The 16,874-nt window shown below is 37.5% G+C and overlaps 1 protein-coding gene across 2 annotated transcripts; it reads left to right on the top strand.

Moving 5' to 3' along the window:
• The first annotated feature begins 4,829 nt into the window (after positions 1 to 4,829).
• On the top strand, positions 4,830 to 16,078 carry Bcl10 (BCL10 immune signaling adaptor). 2 transcript variants are annotated; one of them, XM_027935167.2, is made up of 3 exons: positions 4,830 to 5,124; positions 11,931 to 12,219; positions 14,581 to 16,078. In XM_027935167.2, the coding sequence occupies exons 1-3, from the start codon at positions 5,068 to 5,070 to the stop codon at positions 14,931 to 14,933; spliced, it is 699 nt and encodes a 232-aa protein (XP_027790968.1). In that variant the 5' UTR covers positions 4,830 to 5,067; the 3' UTR covers positions 14,934 to 16,078. The 2 variants fall into 2 exon arrangements, with proteins under 2 accessions (XP_027790968.1, XP_027790967.1); XM_027935166.3 differs by lacking the exon at positions 4,830 to 5,124 and adding an exon at positions 5,474 to 5,643.
• The last annotated feature ends 796 nt before the right edge of the window (positions 16,079 to 16,874 follow it).

The following is a 16,874-nucleotide window of genomic DNA, read 5'->3' as shown; positions in this document are numbered from 1 at the left end:
TTTGCAGAATGTGCACTGGTTGGTTTCCTGGTCTCTTCCTAGAGAGATGGTCAAGTGATCTGCCCAAAGCTGCAGGACATTTAACGCATCCCATGGTTCCCTGGATAGTTGGTGTTCTTACAAGAAGAAAAGTTGGACACAGAATCACAGAAGGAAGCACAATTAAGGCCACGTGAAGATGGAGATGGAAGGGAGCCTTCTTTTTTGCCCTTTACTGTACATGGGACTCTTTCCCTGTCTTCGACATCATTTTATTTCTGACACTTTCAACATTCTCAAAACTCATTCATTTATTCACTTAATCAACTAAAAAGGTAAGGGTCTGGTTTGGTCAGAAGTGGAAATAATGGAACAAGGAACAGGGGTTGGATAAGACTGAATGAGAATCTTGGGAATTTTTTACAGGTGACAGTTAATATTATGCTTTTCAGGTTATGTTCTTGACATTCCCAAGTGATGGTGCCATGGTACAAAGAATGCCAGGGTTTGCTAGCACCCAACAGAAATTAGAAAGAGGAAAGGAAAAATTCTTCTCTATAACCCTACTGACTTTAGACTTCTAGACTCCAGAATGGTGAGAGAATAAATTTCTATTGTTTTAAGTCACCTAGTTTGTGGTAGTTTATTACTGCAGCCTCAGGAAAGGAATATGCCAGCCTAGTATGTCACGTGCCAAGATACTCTGGTGTGCTGCCTATGTGCATAGCAGCTAAGATAGTGCACTTAGAAGTTGAGGTGGGGATGGAGACTATGCTGGGGAATGGGAAAGAAAGGAAGAATGGGCAGGGGTTCTTTTCTTGAAAATATTGCCCAACTGTCATGTGGAGGCTCTGACCCAGAAAATAAGGCTCGAGTTTCAGCAGGTGGAAGAAGATGCAAGAAGTGGTGGGAATATTGGTCATTCTTTATTCGGAGGTGGCCATTAGCCAGCTCCCCAAGCCATTTTCATAGGCCTTTTTAAAATATAGCTAAAACAAAGAAGGAACACTGCTATAGGTAACATAAGGGGGTGGGGGGTGAGCATGCTCACAAGTTCATGTTTATGACCTTGAGTCTATATGCTGAATCGCAATCTTTCTAGCCTTGACTAACCATACATAGCTCGTTCCCAGGCCTGGCTACAGACTAAAATCAACATAGTCCACTGGAAGTCTTCAGCGAAAGAGCTTAACTACAGCCATTTGGGGGCCTGCCCCAACACCAACCTTCATTATATTTTGACCCTGTGAACTTGCAGAAAAAGAAAAATTAATTTGCTAATGAAGGAAGAAGGATGCATTAAAAAATAAGGAGTGGGAACTGCAAGGTCAGCTACAAACTAGCTCTGTGATCAGGCACATGGGGTTCAGATGTGGTTGCTTTGAGTCATAACATAAAAAATACTGTTAACTTTCAACTGTAAAAAATTCCTAAGGTCTTCATTCAGTCTTATCTAATCCCTGTTCCTGTTCCACTTCTGACCCAAACCAGACCCTACATTTTAGTTGACTTCATTAATAAGTGAGTTAATATTGAGAATGGAAGATTGAAGGCGTCAGAAATGAAATGATGTCAGACAAGGAAAAAGTCAGATGTACAGTAAAAGGCAAGAAAGAAGACTCAAGAATCGAATCAGACTGGTTTGTCATTAACATTTGGTAACTAAATGCCATAATAGAAGCAAATGTGACACTTACAATCTTGATTATGTGTTAAGGGTATTTATAATATTATTCTTTATATTTTGGTAAGTTCGAAGTGTTTCATTTTTAAAAAGAACAGTAGTATCCTCAAAATGGGTGCATTGGATTTGAATCCATTAAAGCATTCAAATCCCTTGCTTTAATGGATTCTAAACCTTGTCTTTCATCAGCAAAGCTGATATGATTGTAGGCAAACATTTCATTCCCACGTGTGAATAGACCAATACAGCCCTATGGGGAGAACCTGTGGAAATATACATGAGAAGTCATAAACTATTAATTTTCCTGGACCCTGGGTATTTATTCAAGGGCAAAGATAATTATTACAAAAGAAAAGTTTGGGGACTATGTAGATGAATAACTCTATGCAAAGTTTTTTTAATCTGTGACAAATTTTTATAACAATAAATTACAAATAATTTAAGGTACAAATAGAGAATGCGCATGATTCCCCCAACTGGTCATGCTACCCTTACCTCTGCCTGGATGGTTGTGGTAACCTGCAGCTGGTCCCTGCTTCCACCGTGTTCCCTGCAGTCTGCTCTCAACTCAAGCAGCTACCAGACACTTTCAAGATGAAATCAAATCTCCTCTCCACTTCTCTTCAAAGTATTCTCACCGCCTTCATAGCTACCATCCTAGTCTGAACCACCACCTCCTGGGTCCTAAATTATAGCAATAGCTTTCTAACTAGCCTCCTTCTCCCACTTTCTTTCACCTCAACACAATAGTGAAAGTGCTTCTTCTCAAATGATAAATCGGATCATACCACTTCTCTGCTCAGAAGCCTCCAGTGGCTTCCCATCTGACTCAGAGTAAGCCTAAATGACTCAGAGCACATCACAGTAAACTTTGACAGTGGCACACAGGAGTTCATCTCCTTCCCAGTCACACAGGAGAATTTTGTTGGCTGTTCCCTCTACTCAAAACACTCTTTCCCCATATGATTCCATGTAACTTATATAAAAAATTTCAAATGTCTACCTCTCCTGCCCCAAACATAACACATCCTAGAATATAAGTTCCACAGGGAAAGGGATTTTTATCCATTTATCACAGCTGTTTCCCAGTACTTAGAACATGGTTGACATTCAATAAATATTTGTTAAATGAAAGCACAATTGGTTAAATAAATTGAGTTATATCAAAATGATGGAAGATCAAGCAATCAGAAAAAGAGTTTTTATGTATCAATGTGGAAAAAGACTTAATATAATGTAATATAATGTTAGTGTAAAGATCAAAGCTTGTGGGCTGGGGGTGTGGCTCAAGCGGTAGCGCGTTCGCCTGGCATGCGTGTGGCCAGGGTTCGATCCTCAGCACCACATACAAAGATGTTGTGTCTGCCAAAAACAAAAAAATAAATATTAAAATTCTCTCTCTCTCTCTCTCACTTTAAAAAAAATTAAGATCAAAGCTTGTGTTGTGATCAAAACTACATAGATATGGTTTTGGCAATGATGATCTTTTCTGGTTCTTTTGCTTTCATTTAAATATTGGGGCTGGGTGTGAAGGTGTATGTTTCTAGTCCCATTGAGGTGAGAAACATGCAGAAGGATCACAAGTTCAAGACCAGTTTCAGCAACTTAGCAAGATCTTCAATAACTTAGCAAAACTCTATCTCAAAATAAAAGTAAAAAGGACTGGTAAAGTTTCCCTGGGTTCAATGCCCAGTACAAAAATAAATAAATAAAATAAACATTGGGATCCTCAAATTTGTCCTTAGTCTCTTGTCAATTTAATCTACTTTGTAGCTTCCTATACCCTCTAGTTTATTACTAGTTTATTTAGTATTTTGTACAAACTACCTTAGGCCCTCTAGAGCGTCTTATCCATGTATATTTTATATACACTGCTGTTTGTTAGATGGTTAGTCATTTATTCATTAGTCTCCTTCAATAAAATGGAAAACTCTCATAGCATAAGATGCCTAGAACACATTAATAAGAAGTGATAAAAGAAAATAATAAAGAATCCAATTACGTGTCAAGTACCTCTAAGAACTTTGCATATACTCCCAGCTGCCCTGTGAAGTAAGCCTATCTCTGTTACACAGATTAATAAATGAGGAAAACTTATGCTTGTAATGAACAGTGACCAAAAAGCATATAAGTGTTACATTAAGTTGTGAACTGAAGTTTCTTCAAAGAGGTCACATTTGTATTTGGGAGCTTTCAGGTTGTTTGAATTTTACTGATTGGATTATCTAGACCTGTGGGGAGACAAAGTACTGTAAGAAGCTCAAGTTGTATTGGGTTATTTTAGGCTCCTTTGACTGCCATTGTGTCTGATCTAGCATTTTTGTGACTACTGGATAAATGTGTATGCGAAGCTTGACAGACCTCTGGCCTCTACTGAACATTATGGCTGGGAATGAGACAGTACCTGAATTTTGTAGGAACTTTCCCTACTTTATTGAAAGCTTCTGAATCTTGTGGAGGTGTTTCATGATGACACTACCCGCTTGGGGGGTCTAAAAGTTTGTATAATCTCTTCATAGAAGAACCATGTCCTTGGTAATCACTGTTCACGGGGAGCTCATGCGGTTAACTTGAGTACTTGAGTTTATGTTACCAGGGCATAGTCATTACCTGCGAATAAACCATTTACTTCCTTACAGCAGAGTTATTTTCCATCGATAAGGTGCTAAAGTGGTGGGATTGTAGCGGTTTTTTTTTTTTCTCCTCCAAAATTTCTTTAATTGTAGTTAAGCTGCGTGTGTGTGTGTGCATGTACGTGTTTGTGCGTGGCCAAATAGTTGTAAAATTTAGACAATACAGCAACAGGAAATCGCAAAGTCTGGGAAAAGGGGAGGAACCCGAAGACAATGACAGCCGAGATCAGACTCCACCAAAGCGAGCACTCTGCGAAGGCGGGGAGTGCCCCCTGGGCTGAGCCGTGAGGGCCCAACCCACAGAAGATTCCTTATTGGGAGGCCACCCAACGCCTCACGCCAACGACCTGAGGAGGCGTGGCTTGAGGTGTAGTCGTCTATGGGCGGAACCACTCCGGAAAGCCCGGGTTCAGGGACAGAGACAGGCGGTCGCTGAATGGCTGACGCAGAGGGGGCGGGCTCCACAAGACCCGCCTCTCCGAGGGGCGGTGTCTGCAAATGAGCCACTAGGAGAGGGAAGTTCTTCTGCCGCGAGGTTACGCTGGCGACGAGGTAGGTTTATAACGCCGTTGGCCCAGAGGCTGAGCCGGAAGCGCTACAGTTTGACCCCCCAAGTCCCTGCTTTTTAAGGGACGGCTCTCTTTCCCCCCCGCCCCGATCTGCTCCACTTCCTCTCCGCCCCGGTTCCCGGAGGCGAAAGCCCCTGGTCAGGGCGGGGCGGCGCCGCGGAATCCCCCGGCCCCGGAAGAAGCGCCATCTCCCACCTCCGCCATGGAACCCACCGCGCTGTCCCTCACCGAAGAGGACCTGACTGAAGTGAAGAAGGACGTGAGTAGTACTACCTGGCCCCTGGTGCGGTTGGGGGCGGGCTACAGTCCGGCGGGAGAGGAAAGCGGAAACCCGGAGTCGCAGACGCGGAGGAGCCTCTTGGTAGGAAGAGCGGAAGTTCCACGCACTGGAGGACCGCAGCGAGCCCTGTATTGTATTCAGAGACCTTGGTGGAAGTGGTGCCCAGTGACCAGTTACTCGACGTTTGAATCACTAAACGTAGGGCTTGGATTTTAAACCTTTTCCAGCTGAGAGTTTGTTGACAGTCATCTTGCCCGTTCATCGCCTATTTCATGATTCTCCCCCCACCCCCTTTGCCACTGTGCTCTTGGAGCTACGTTATTAGGGAAATGGTTCAGGTTCTTCGTTGAGTCAGACTGCCTAAGTTGCAATCTCACTCTAGAGCAAAAGCTGGATCAGATAAAAGATCCCATGCAGTGGAGCAAATACGTGAAACTCTTCTTGCAAAGGGGACTGGGGACAGCTCAACAGCTGAAAGTGCAGCCTGGAATTCCCCTAGTAAGCAGACGCCCACATATTTAAATGGAGGTGGGGGGGGGGGAGACGTATACGTGTAGCTCAGAATTAATTTAAAGGTAAACGTAGAAAATATTCAGTAGCCAAATTCTGCTGTTCTGCTTGGAAGAAGCAAGCAAATTACATGACACTTTGGGGCTGATAATGTGGTTCTAACGGTTTAAAAAATTAAAACTGCACAAATCTAAATATTTAGTTTATTTAGGTATGACTTGTTTCCTTTTTATTTGCTTTTAATTGTTTTATTAGATGAAGCATAAACACCACTAAAAAGTACTTTATATTAATTCTAATTACTTTTACTAAATCATCTTTGCAAACTTGCTAGGACAGCAACTTTTTGAATGCTTATCCCACTTAAAATCCCTTTTTCTTCCCTCCTCTGTATTGTTTATTATACTGTACTCATAATTAGAGTTGCTGTGACTCATTAGCAGAAGGAAACTGGATGTGACTGGGGATTGTGCCTTAGTTTCCTCATTCACTGGAGATTTATGGAGCACTTATTGTGTGAAAAGTAGTGCCCTTTGGCCTAGAAGGCAAAAAATGAAGGCTAGGCCCATATTTTATATTCTAGTTGAGATAAGACTGGGATACTGAATTATTTTAAATAAGTGTTGTCTTATTCAAGATGCCAGTAAAATCTGAGCTTGAAGAGCTAGGTTCATTATGTTCCAGATTCTTCATCACACAATTTTCAATTTTTCCACTTAGTCTTTACAACAACCTCTAAGGAAGACAATTGCTATTACCATTTTACAGCTCATAAAACAGGACCTGAAAGAGAAGTGAGAAAGTAACACCTGTGTACAAATACAGATGCAAAGAAGTACTTCCAGATCTTTGTAGCTCTCTTGTTGAATCATTAATGTTATCCATTTCCATAATTTCAATTTATACTTGTATTGGAAAATTATAACCTTGAGGAAACCTATGGATGAGTTTCAAGAGGTCTATGAAAAAACTTTTAATTTTTCCTAGATATTTGTCATGTTTTCAAAATTGTTAATGAAAACTTGGAAAGTTTGAAAATCATCCTTTGCATATTTGACCTTCCTTCTCTCTCAACTCTAGGACCTTATTTCCAGTTGTCTACTGGAAATCTAGTTTCTATGTTCTACAGATTGCACACCTTTTATCATCAAGAGTTGAACTTTTCATTATCATCCTTCCCCCAAAGTTGTTTGCTGTTCCTTCTGTATTTTCTGTTTGATAAATGATATACATTTGTGCCTCTGAGGATAACTTTCTGTTTTCTGAGGTTTTACTTTCTGTGGTTTCACTTGCCATCATCCAAAAGTATTTCATGGAAAATTTCAGAAATTCATATATTTTTAAATTGGGCATTAAGTAGCATGGTGAAATCTTATACTATTTTGCTCCATCTAGCCAGGAGTATGAGTCATCCCTTTGTCCAGATTATCTGTGCTGTGTACATTACCTGCCCATTAGTCACTCAATAGCTGTCTCAGTCAGATTATCATGGTATCACAGTGCTTGTGTATAGGATTTGGTACTGTCCAAGATTTCAGGCATTCACTGGAGTCTAGGGGTCTGGGTTGGGGTCTGGTCCTCCAGGAGCTCCCATTTCTTCACTATCTCCTCCTCCCCCTCTTCCTCATCTAGTTATTTACCTTATCTTTTTGGTTGAATTTAATTCATCTTAATAAATACAAATTACATGACACTTTGAGGCTGATCATTATCAGTTGGTTCTAACAGAAAATTAAAATTTAAGACACGCTTTTAATTTTAAAAGAGCTCAATTTCTTGGGGGAAGGGAAATAGACATAAAATGATTATTTTAAGTCACAAAATACGTGTGCAGTGAATTTTACATTTATCTAAAACACAGTGTGGCACTCTGTAAGTACAGGGTATTTAATATTGAACAAAATATACCTGGTTCTTGCCTGTTTTAAACATATAGCTCATTAGAGTTGAAAATATATATGTGTGTATTTACAAATTATGGTAAGTGCTATGAAGGAGACAAACTGGTGCTGAGACAGTAACAGGAAATCTGCTTGAGATAGCATGGTCATTGGATATTATATTTAAACTGAGTCCTAAAGAACTCAGTATGACAGAACTAGGGGAAAACATTCTAGGCAGAATAGAATTTGCTACAGACTTAAAACAGGCAGGACCTTGGTGGACTTGAGAATATTATAAGAAGGCAAAGGTGAAGTTAAACATGTGTCCAGAGCCAATTCATGTTTTTTCTCCCAGGTATAGTAGAAATTTATTGAAGAATTATATATATATATATATATATATATAATTTTTTTTTTTTTTTTTTAAAGACTCCTCTACCTATTCTGTGGGCTTGAGAACAAGAGTAAGAGTAGGGAAACCAGTGAAAAGACTCCTGGAATTTGTATAGATGAAAAATGATGGTGGTTTGGATCATGGTGAGGGCAATGGAAATAGATGGAGCACAGTTCCAGGTACATTTTTGAAATAAATGATAAATTGAATATGAGAATTGGGAGAGTGGAATCAAGATTGGTCAGGGGACATGTCAAGCCAATTAGATCCACCAAGTCTAAAGGTCAGAAGAGAGGTCTAAGGGAGAAATAAAAGTATGGGATTGATTGATTTCACTTAGGAAGTTGAGTGGTAAAAGACAAAAGGGTTTTCTAAGACCCTTTAAAAAGAAGAATTTGAAAAAACTAGCAGTTAAGCCTTAGAGATTGAGTGTAGTATTCATTTAAGACAAGAATTATGTTTCAAGGAGGGAGTGGTCAACTGTGTCCATGCTGCTAAGAAGTAAGATGAAGATGAAAAAGGAACTGATTTGGTAATAAGAACATCATTGGTGGCTTTGAGAAGAATAATGGAAATGTCTGGGGATGAACTGGAGATGAGGTAAAAGAAGAGACCTGATGTATAGAAAAGTGAAATATAGTCACAAGGTACTACAAAGACAGAGGAGAGGGGTACCTGTCAAATCCTGGGAGATTAAGGAAGAGCTTTTCAAAGGAGATGACTTGAATTTTTTTTTCCCCCCTCCTGGTACCAGGAATTGAACTCAAGGGGTGCTTAACTACTGAGCTACATCCTCAGCCCTTTTTTGTATTTTATTTAGAGACAGGATCTTGCTTAAGCCCTCACTAAGTTGCTGAGGCTGGTTTTAAACCAACAATCCTCCTGCCTCTGAACCACTGGGATTACAGGCGTGCACCACTATGCTGGCAAGATGATCTGAATCTTAAAGGATGAATAGGGGCTTAGAGTTTGAAAAAAGAAAAAAAGACAAAGGTGACAACATGAGTAAATACGGAGTAACAGCAGTTTTAAGGGGAACATAAAGTTAAGAGATCAGAGGTAGTGAAACCATATTATCAAGAATCTTTCCTATAATAATCAGTCATTATTTATTGAGCATTTATTGTATGTCAGATACTGTGCTAAACCTTCATCTACACCATCCCATTTAGTCTTCCTAAATGTTCTACAAGTTGTTTTCATCATTATTTTATCAGTAAGGATCCTGAAGCTTTGAGTGATTAACTAAACTTGCCCCAACTCTCAAAAGATGCGGCAGATTCAAAATTTGAAATGAGATTAACTCCAGAACTATGCTTTTAACTTCTCTACTATTCTGCGTGAATTTTATCCCATAAGTCACAGAACAATTTTCAGTTTTTAAAATATTAACATCACTGCGGTATTAGAATTTATATGATACTTTAGATTTCCATTTTCTTTTGATAAGTAAGAGATCTAATAGATGTTTAAAGGAGTAATTTTAGAAAGAGGAAGGAAGTAGGAAGTATGGTTAGGCTTCTATTGTTAGTCCATGTGAGATATGATAAGGACACGAAGTAGGGCCAGCAATAACAATAGAAGTGATGAAGGAGCAGATTGTGTGTGCATATATGTGTGTAAATATGTATGTGGTTGGTTGGCAGGACCTTGTGGATGGGTAATTGGATGTGGCAAGTGAGTGACAGAAAGGAAGAGTTTAAGCATGAGTTCTAGATTTATAGCATGGCTGAATGGATTGTGGAACTTCCAAATGAGTTGAGAATGTCAGGGGTAAAGAAAGGGGGAAGATAATTTAGTTGGGGTATGTCACATTTGAAGTATATTTAGGATGTCTAAGTGAGGAAGGTCTTGATCATATAGGTGGTAAAATGACTATAGATGAGGTTTTTCAAGGAGTTCATCTTTTTTAAATATAATCTTTCTTTGCATCCTTACAACTTAGATTCATACATTCAACTTATTCTATGTAAGATGATTGTAGCAATCTTCTGATTGGCCTCCTTTCTCCTTTGGACTCCCCCTAGTCCTCTGCAAATGTTTTCTTATTGCATCTTTGATGACTCTTCCTTTCGAGTATAGGGAAATTTGTGTCCTTGAGCATGTTGTAGAAGTCTTCCTATGATGTAACACTAGTTTTACTTCCCAACTTCATTCCTCTCAAACCTTTCATACACATCTGTGTTCCAGCTACACCCAGACTTCTCATTGTCTTTTGCAGTTGCACATCTTCATGCCTTTAGCTCAAGTATAGCCTCTGTAGATTTCCCAAGTCCTGGGGATAGCTCCTGCTCACTCTATGCTTGCCCAATACTTGACCTATAATCTTTTGTGGGGGGGCCATATCAGTAATCTGATAGTTATTGTTTTGCATGTGGTATGTATTCCCAACCTAGACCAGAAGCCCTTTGAATACAGGATTCAAGTTTGTTCATTTTTGTTTACTCGGTGTTCCGCACTTGGCTTACTAGGAATTTAGATACAAAAAAAAATCTCTTATATGAGTAAATACTGTATTTCACTGCATAATTGTTGCCACAGCATTAATATACATTCACAAGTATTCTGTTTACCAAAGACAGTTTAGTAATGAATATTTTTTAAGTTATACTGGCACAATTTAAAAAAGAAAAGGGATTCACCCACTGGGCAAACCTCATATTTTTATTAAAAAAAAAAAAAGGCATAAACTCTGCAGTGATTGTATAGTGAAATACAGTTAATGCATGTAGGAATTCAATGAACTGAAAACTATACGATGTCTTCACCCAGAAGACTTGGTGTATACTAGGATGCTGATGATTCCTTCTATTGCTTTTAGGTCATCATTTTTGAATGTGAGTCAAATAAATCATCATTGTCATCATCCCTACTATGTACCAGGCACTTTTCTAAACACTTTGCATATAATATTTATTCCTTACAAAAATGATGAAAGAGACACAGAAGAGTTAACTAACTTACCTAAGATCACATATCTAGTACATAGAGGAACTAAAATGCAATCACTGACATCAGATTTATTAATGGCATTTATTAAGTCTAACACAGACCTGATTTAAACAATGTGCAATATATACATGTATCCAAACATTACATGACACCCTATTGATATCTATACTTTTTGTGTTTTATGTATTAGTTAAAAAAATATATAGGAACAAATAATTTTTAAAAAAACATGTATTTTCTGCAGATTAAGCCTATTCAGGCACTTCTTAGGTCTAGACTTGTTTCTCCTGTCTCCTTTTTCTTGATTTATATTTCCTAACATTCACTTTCCCTTTAGGTTCCTCTCCCCACACACACAACACACGTTACATATCTCCCCTTCCACCTAGACTGACTCGGGAAGTTATAGTTTTTCTAACCAATCCCAAAGACTGACACATTATGGGCTCTTTTAGTTTAGGAGTTTTGTTTTCTGTTTGTTTGTTTTTAATGGTTTCACTCTAAGGAGATGGAATAACTAATAACAAATATGAGAAACTTAAAAATTATGAGGCTTCATACTAAGTTATCCTCCCTGTTTCTGTTTAATTCTGAATTCCTTGCCAAATGGTACCTAAAATGTGCAGTAGTCTGTTCCTATCTTTACCACCACAGGTGAACCTAAGCAGACCTTCCTGTTTCTAAGGACCTGGGCTCTCCAGATTTGACTGGTCCCTCTTTAAACAGCCTGGTCTTGGTTTTCAGGTGGGAAGGCAAGAACAGAACCAGGCAGAAACGGGAATATCTGAGAACTTCTTATACCTACTTGAACTTTCATCTTAATTCACATGCATTTTAAGTGACCTGAGCCTCCTGACTTCAGAACATTGTCTCACACCAATTGAGATTCCTAACTAGAACTAGGAATGTAGCTCAGTGGTTGAGTTGCTTGCCTAGCACACATGAGGCCCTGGGTTCAAACCCCAATACTTGTGACTACTTATTAGTTACCTGTGTGGTTTTACTAGATGTTACAAAATAACACTGAAACATATTTTGTCTTTTAGGCTTTAGAAAATTTGCGGGTTTACTTATGTGAGAAAATCATAGCTGAGAGACATTTTGATCATCTACGTGCAAAAAAAATACTCAGTAGAGAAGACACTGAAGAAATTTCTTGCCGGACATCAAGTAGAAAAAGGGCTGGAAAATTGTTAGACTACTTACAAGAAAACCCCAAAGGACTAGACACTCTTGTTGAATCTATTCGGAGAGAAAAAACACAGAACTTCTTGATACAGAAGATTACAGATGAAGTGTTAAAACTTAGAAATATAAAACTAGAACATCTGAAAGGTAAGGCATCTTAGGTTTCAAAGAGTTAATATAACAGTGCTTTTTTTTAATATTTATTTTTTGGTTGTAGTTGAACACAATACCTTTCTTTTATTTATTTATTTTTACGTGGTAATGAGGATCAAACCCAGGGCTTATACATGCTAGGCGAGCGTTCTACCACTGAGCCACAACCCCAGCCCATAACAGTGCTTTTCAGAAAAGTAAAATAAAGTGCAAAACAAAAATTGGAAATAATTATTATTATTCATTTTTTTACCATGTGATATCATTACATTGCAAGAATGAAATATTCAGTATCCTGTATTTGTATTTATTTAGCAATATCATTTATAGATAGATGATGAAAGTAATCTCTGTAAACACTGTACATCGCATATTAAGAATTGTATATAGGAGAAGTACAACTCTGCTAATTCTCTTACCGGTTGATCACAAGATAAAGTTATTGGCATGTGTTTATAGCAATCATGTATGTACACACAACTTTAAACACTAGAGTCACACAATTTAGCAAGGCATGAGAAACATGAGAACTGAGACTGATTAAGGGAATAGCATTACCTCTCCCATTTCACTTTCACCCCAGAGCACGCACATAGTGATTGAAATACTGTGCTTCTCTTTCTAGAGCACTAATTTAAATCTTCACATGATATAGCTTTACTCCATTTGTTCTTGGCATTAGAGATCAAGAAATGAGAAATTTAGGGATCTGCCCTTAAGGAGCTCATAGTCTGTATGTCCTTACTGAGACACTTTGAACGTTTCCCCTCATGAGCCATATATAATAGTTTCTGTAGCAAGGAACAGAGTGTAAATGTATTTTGAAAAACTAGTGGGAAAAAATGACATGTAATATGTATATTGCACATTGTACTAAAATTTGTCAACTCAGGAGTTTCCATTCCTTTAACGGGTTGAATATTTGCTGAGCCTAACAGAAAGATAAATTGTACTTGTATTTATTCTTTCAATTCTGGGGTTAATTGTCAACTAGACCCTTCTGATACAATAAAATTGTTTTATAGGAATAAACACTGTCATTTAAGTAAACTATTATGTTGAGAACCCAGGGTATTATCTATCACATTAAGGTTCTCACTTTCCCACAAAATAGTCGTGGAATAAGAATGAGTTACCTGGCTGGGTGTGATGGGATACGCCTATAATCCCAGCGGCTTGAGAGGCTGACGAAGGAAGATCAAAAGTTCAAAGCCAGCCTCAGCAAAAGCGAGGTGCTAAGCAACTCAGTGAGGACCCTGTCTCTAAATAAAATACATAAAAGGGCTGGGGATATGGTTCAGAGTCATGTACTCACAATCCCTGGTGCAAAAAAAAAAGAAAAAGAAAAAATTACCCATCTCTATTGGTAATAATGAGATGACTTCTAAAATCCTTTTGAGTTCTAATACACTATGATTCAAGAATCAATAATTGCCATTGATCAGCTCATAGCATATGCCCTGTTTAAATTTTGTTTTTATAGGCCAATTGGATTTTGTTTTTTACCAGAATGCTAAAAATATTAGTTGTGAAAACTATTTTCTTATTTTATGAAAAAAAATTAGGATTGCTTCATTTTTTCCAGGTCCTTCAGTGTTTAAATATGTAAATATACATTAAATTATAGCATGCTAGTTAGCTTCTTTGAGACTGCTTCCTTATCTAGAGAATGTGATTTTTTAAGAAAAGCAAATGAGATTGAAATGGATTATGACAGAATTTATAAATTGCAATTTAAATTCTGATCATGTGGTAACTAGTTCATAGTCTTTTTTTTTTTCCCCTTGCTACTGAGATTGAACCCAAGAATGCTTAACATTTAGCCACATCCCCAGCCACAGCCCTTTTTTTGGAGTGGGGGTACCAGGGATTAAATTGAGGGGCACTTGACCCCTGAGCTATATCCCTAGCCCTATTTTTTTTTTTTTTTTTTTTTTTTTTAATTTAAAGACAAGGTCTCACTGAGTTGCTTAGCACCTTGATTTTGCTGACGCTGGCTTTGAACTCGCAATCCTCCTGCCTCAGTCTCCTAAGCCGAGTAGCAAAACCTTGTCTCAAAATTGTAAAATGGGGAAAAAAGGAGGGTGGTGTCTGAGTCCACACCTATCTTGTAACCTCTATTTATTTTTTGTACTGGGAATTGAGCCCAAGGTGTTATATCACGGAGCTACATCCACGGCCCTTCTTACTTTTTATTTTGAGACTGTCTCACTAAGTTGTCCAGACTGGCCTTGAATTTGCCATCCTCCTGTCTCAACCTCGAAAGCAGCTGGGATTATAAGCATAGGTATGACTGAATTAAACTCAGATTTTTTTAGTTACTTTTTCATTTATATCTGAATAATTTTATTGTAGGACTGAAATGTAGCAGCTATGAACCTTTTCCAGATGGAGCCATGAACAATCTTTCTAGATCAAATTCAAATGAAAGTAATTCTTCTGAAAAACTGAGAGCATCCACTGTCATGTACCATCCAGAAGGAGAATCCAGCACAGCTCCCTTCTTTTCTACTGATTCTTCTCTGAATTTGCCTGTCCTGGAAGTAGGCAGAACTGAAAATACCATCTTCTCTTCAACTACATTTCCTAGACCTGGGGACCCTGGGGCTCCTCCTTTGCCACCAGAATTGCAGTTAGATGGAGGAACTTGTGGAAGCTCTAGTGAGATGTTTCTTCCCTTAAGATCACGTGCTGTTTTACCACAATGACACTTTACTGCCTTTTAATTTTTTTAGTAGTGACAAAAAAAATGTTTTAAAGGATATGAATCTTTTTATAAAATCACTATAATGATTTGCTTCCATTTGATAAATGTCTTTTAAAACAATGTAAGTATACTTTGTAAATATAATTTTTTAGAATAAAAGAAGCATACTTTTGGAATAGCTAAATGTAAATCATGTTGATCATGTACTTTTCAGTATTTTTTTTCATTTTTTAGGTGGTTTAGTACTTTGAAATTTTTTATATTGTAAGATAATTTTAATAGGGAACATTTCTCTATTTGGAAACAGAAAGACTGGGAATAGTGTTCTCAATGCATTTGTACAAGAAATTTTCCGAGTATAGCCTTTTCAACCCATTTACCAGTAAATTTTCAGCATTAAGCTATTTCTATTTGGCAAGAAGCTGACGACTGATGGGAAAGCTGCCAGTAAACTGAAAAGAATCTCTTTCCCACTCATTTGGTCTTATGGGGTCTTCTCCTGATTCTGGAGGAACATATGGAGTTTGAGCCACTTATGATCTGTTTGCCAAAATTCTTACTAACCTTACTAATTGATACTACTTTCTTTGGGTTTTTACAGTCTATCCTTTATAATTTTCTTTCTCCAAAAAAATATCTCGGTATGAATCTCATTACATGTAATTTGGTGAGATTTTTAAAAATACTTTCTCTGTATTTTTCATTCTTTTAATGAGTACCACTATACAGTTGAAATGGCTAGAACAAATTGGTTTTGATATGTGTGACAATTCTGTTTTTAATACTATTTGAAACAGTTAGGCCATTAGCCAGATTTATCTTATTCTTGTATAACAAAATTTAAGTAATTTCACACATATAAATCTTATGTTCTCATTGTCTTCATTTAAATTATAATTCTACCAGTTTCCAGACATTCACCTCCTATATATTCCTATTATTTTAAAAACCTAGAAGTGGAAATTTGCTATCAACAATAAAAGTTTTTTAAATTGTAGTGATATGTTTTAGAGTTTCAAATTTTTCAATAGGGAATGTCTAAAATACCACCACCCAGGTAGAGGTTAGTTTTAATACTGAATTTCTTTTAGGCTATTGAATAATGATATAAACAATAAAATGAAGGTCTTAAACTTAGGCTTTGGATTTTGAATCCTATAAGTCAATTTTTTTCTCTTTAAACACTAAAAGCTTACCATTGCCAAAAATATACAAATTAGAATGACATAATGACATGATATGCAATTTGTTACTGTTGATTAATGCAACAGTGAAAAAGTTACTTTTCAGGGTACCACATTATCACAATATAAAACAACACCTTTAAGTTCACTTCTTTTTTAAAAAAATGGAGCTGGGAGAGCAGTGCACACCTCTATAATCCCAGCAATTCAGGGGGCTGAGGCAGGAGGAGCACAAGTTCAAGGCCAGTGTGGGCAACTTAGCAAGATTCTGACTCAAAAAATAAAAAAGGGCTAGTGCTATATAGAGCATAGTTGTGGGGCATACCTGGGTTTGATCCCCAGTATCTCACACACACACACACACACAAAAAAAATAATACTTTTTGGTGCAGTTGTAGGTTTACATAAAAATTGATCAAAAAGTATAGAGTTCTCAAATACCCTTTCTTCCCCCAGTTTTCCATATTAATATTTTGCATTGTTGTGATACATTTGTTACAATTGATAAACTAGTATTGATACATTATTATTCCAATCTTGGTACCTTATTATTAGCCAAAGTTCCTCATTTATTTTAAGGTTCACTGTGTGTTGTACAATACTATAGGTTTTTAAAATGTATATAATGTCATGTATCCACAATTACAGTATTATACAGAATAGTTTCACTGCCTTAAGAATTCCTATATTCCACACATTTGCTCCACTTTTTCTGTTTTCCACCTTCTGACCCTGGCAAATATCCATCTTTTATTATC

The sequence above is a fragment of the Marmota flaviventris genome, chromosome 10, assembly GCF_047511675.1.
Source record: "Marmota flaviventris isolate mMarFla1 chromosome 10, mMarFla1.hap1, whole genome shotgun sequence".
NCBI lineage: Eukaryota > Metazoa > Chordata > Mammalia > Rodentia > Sciuridae > Marmota > Marmota flaviventris.
This window is presented reverse-complemented; position numbering and strand designations above follow the sequence as displayed.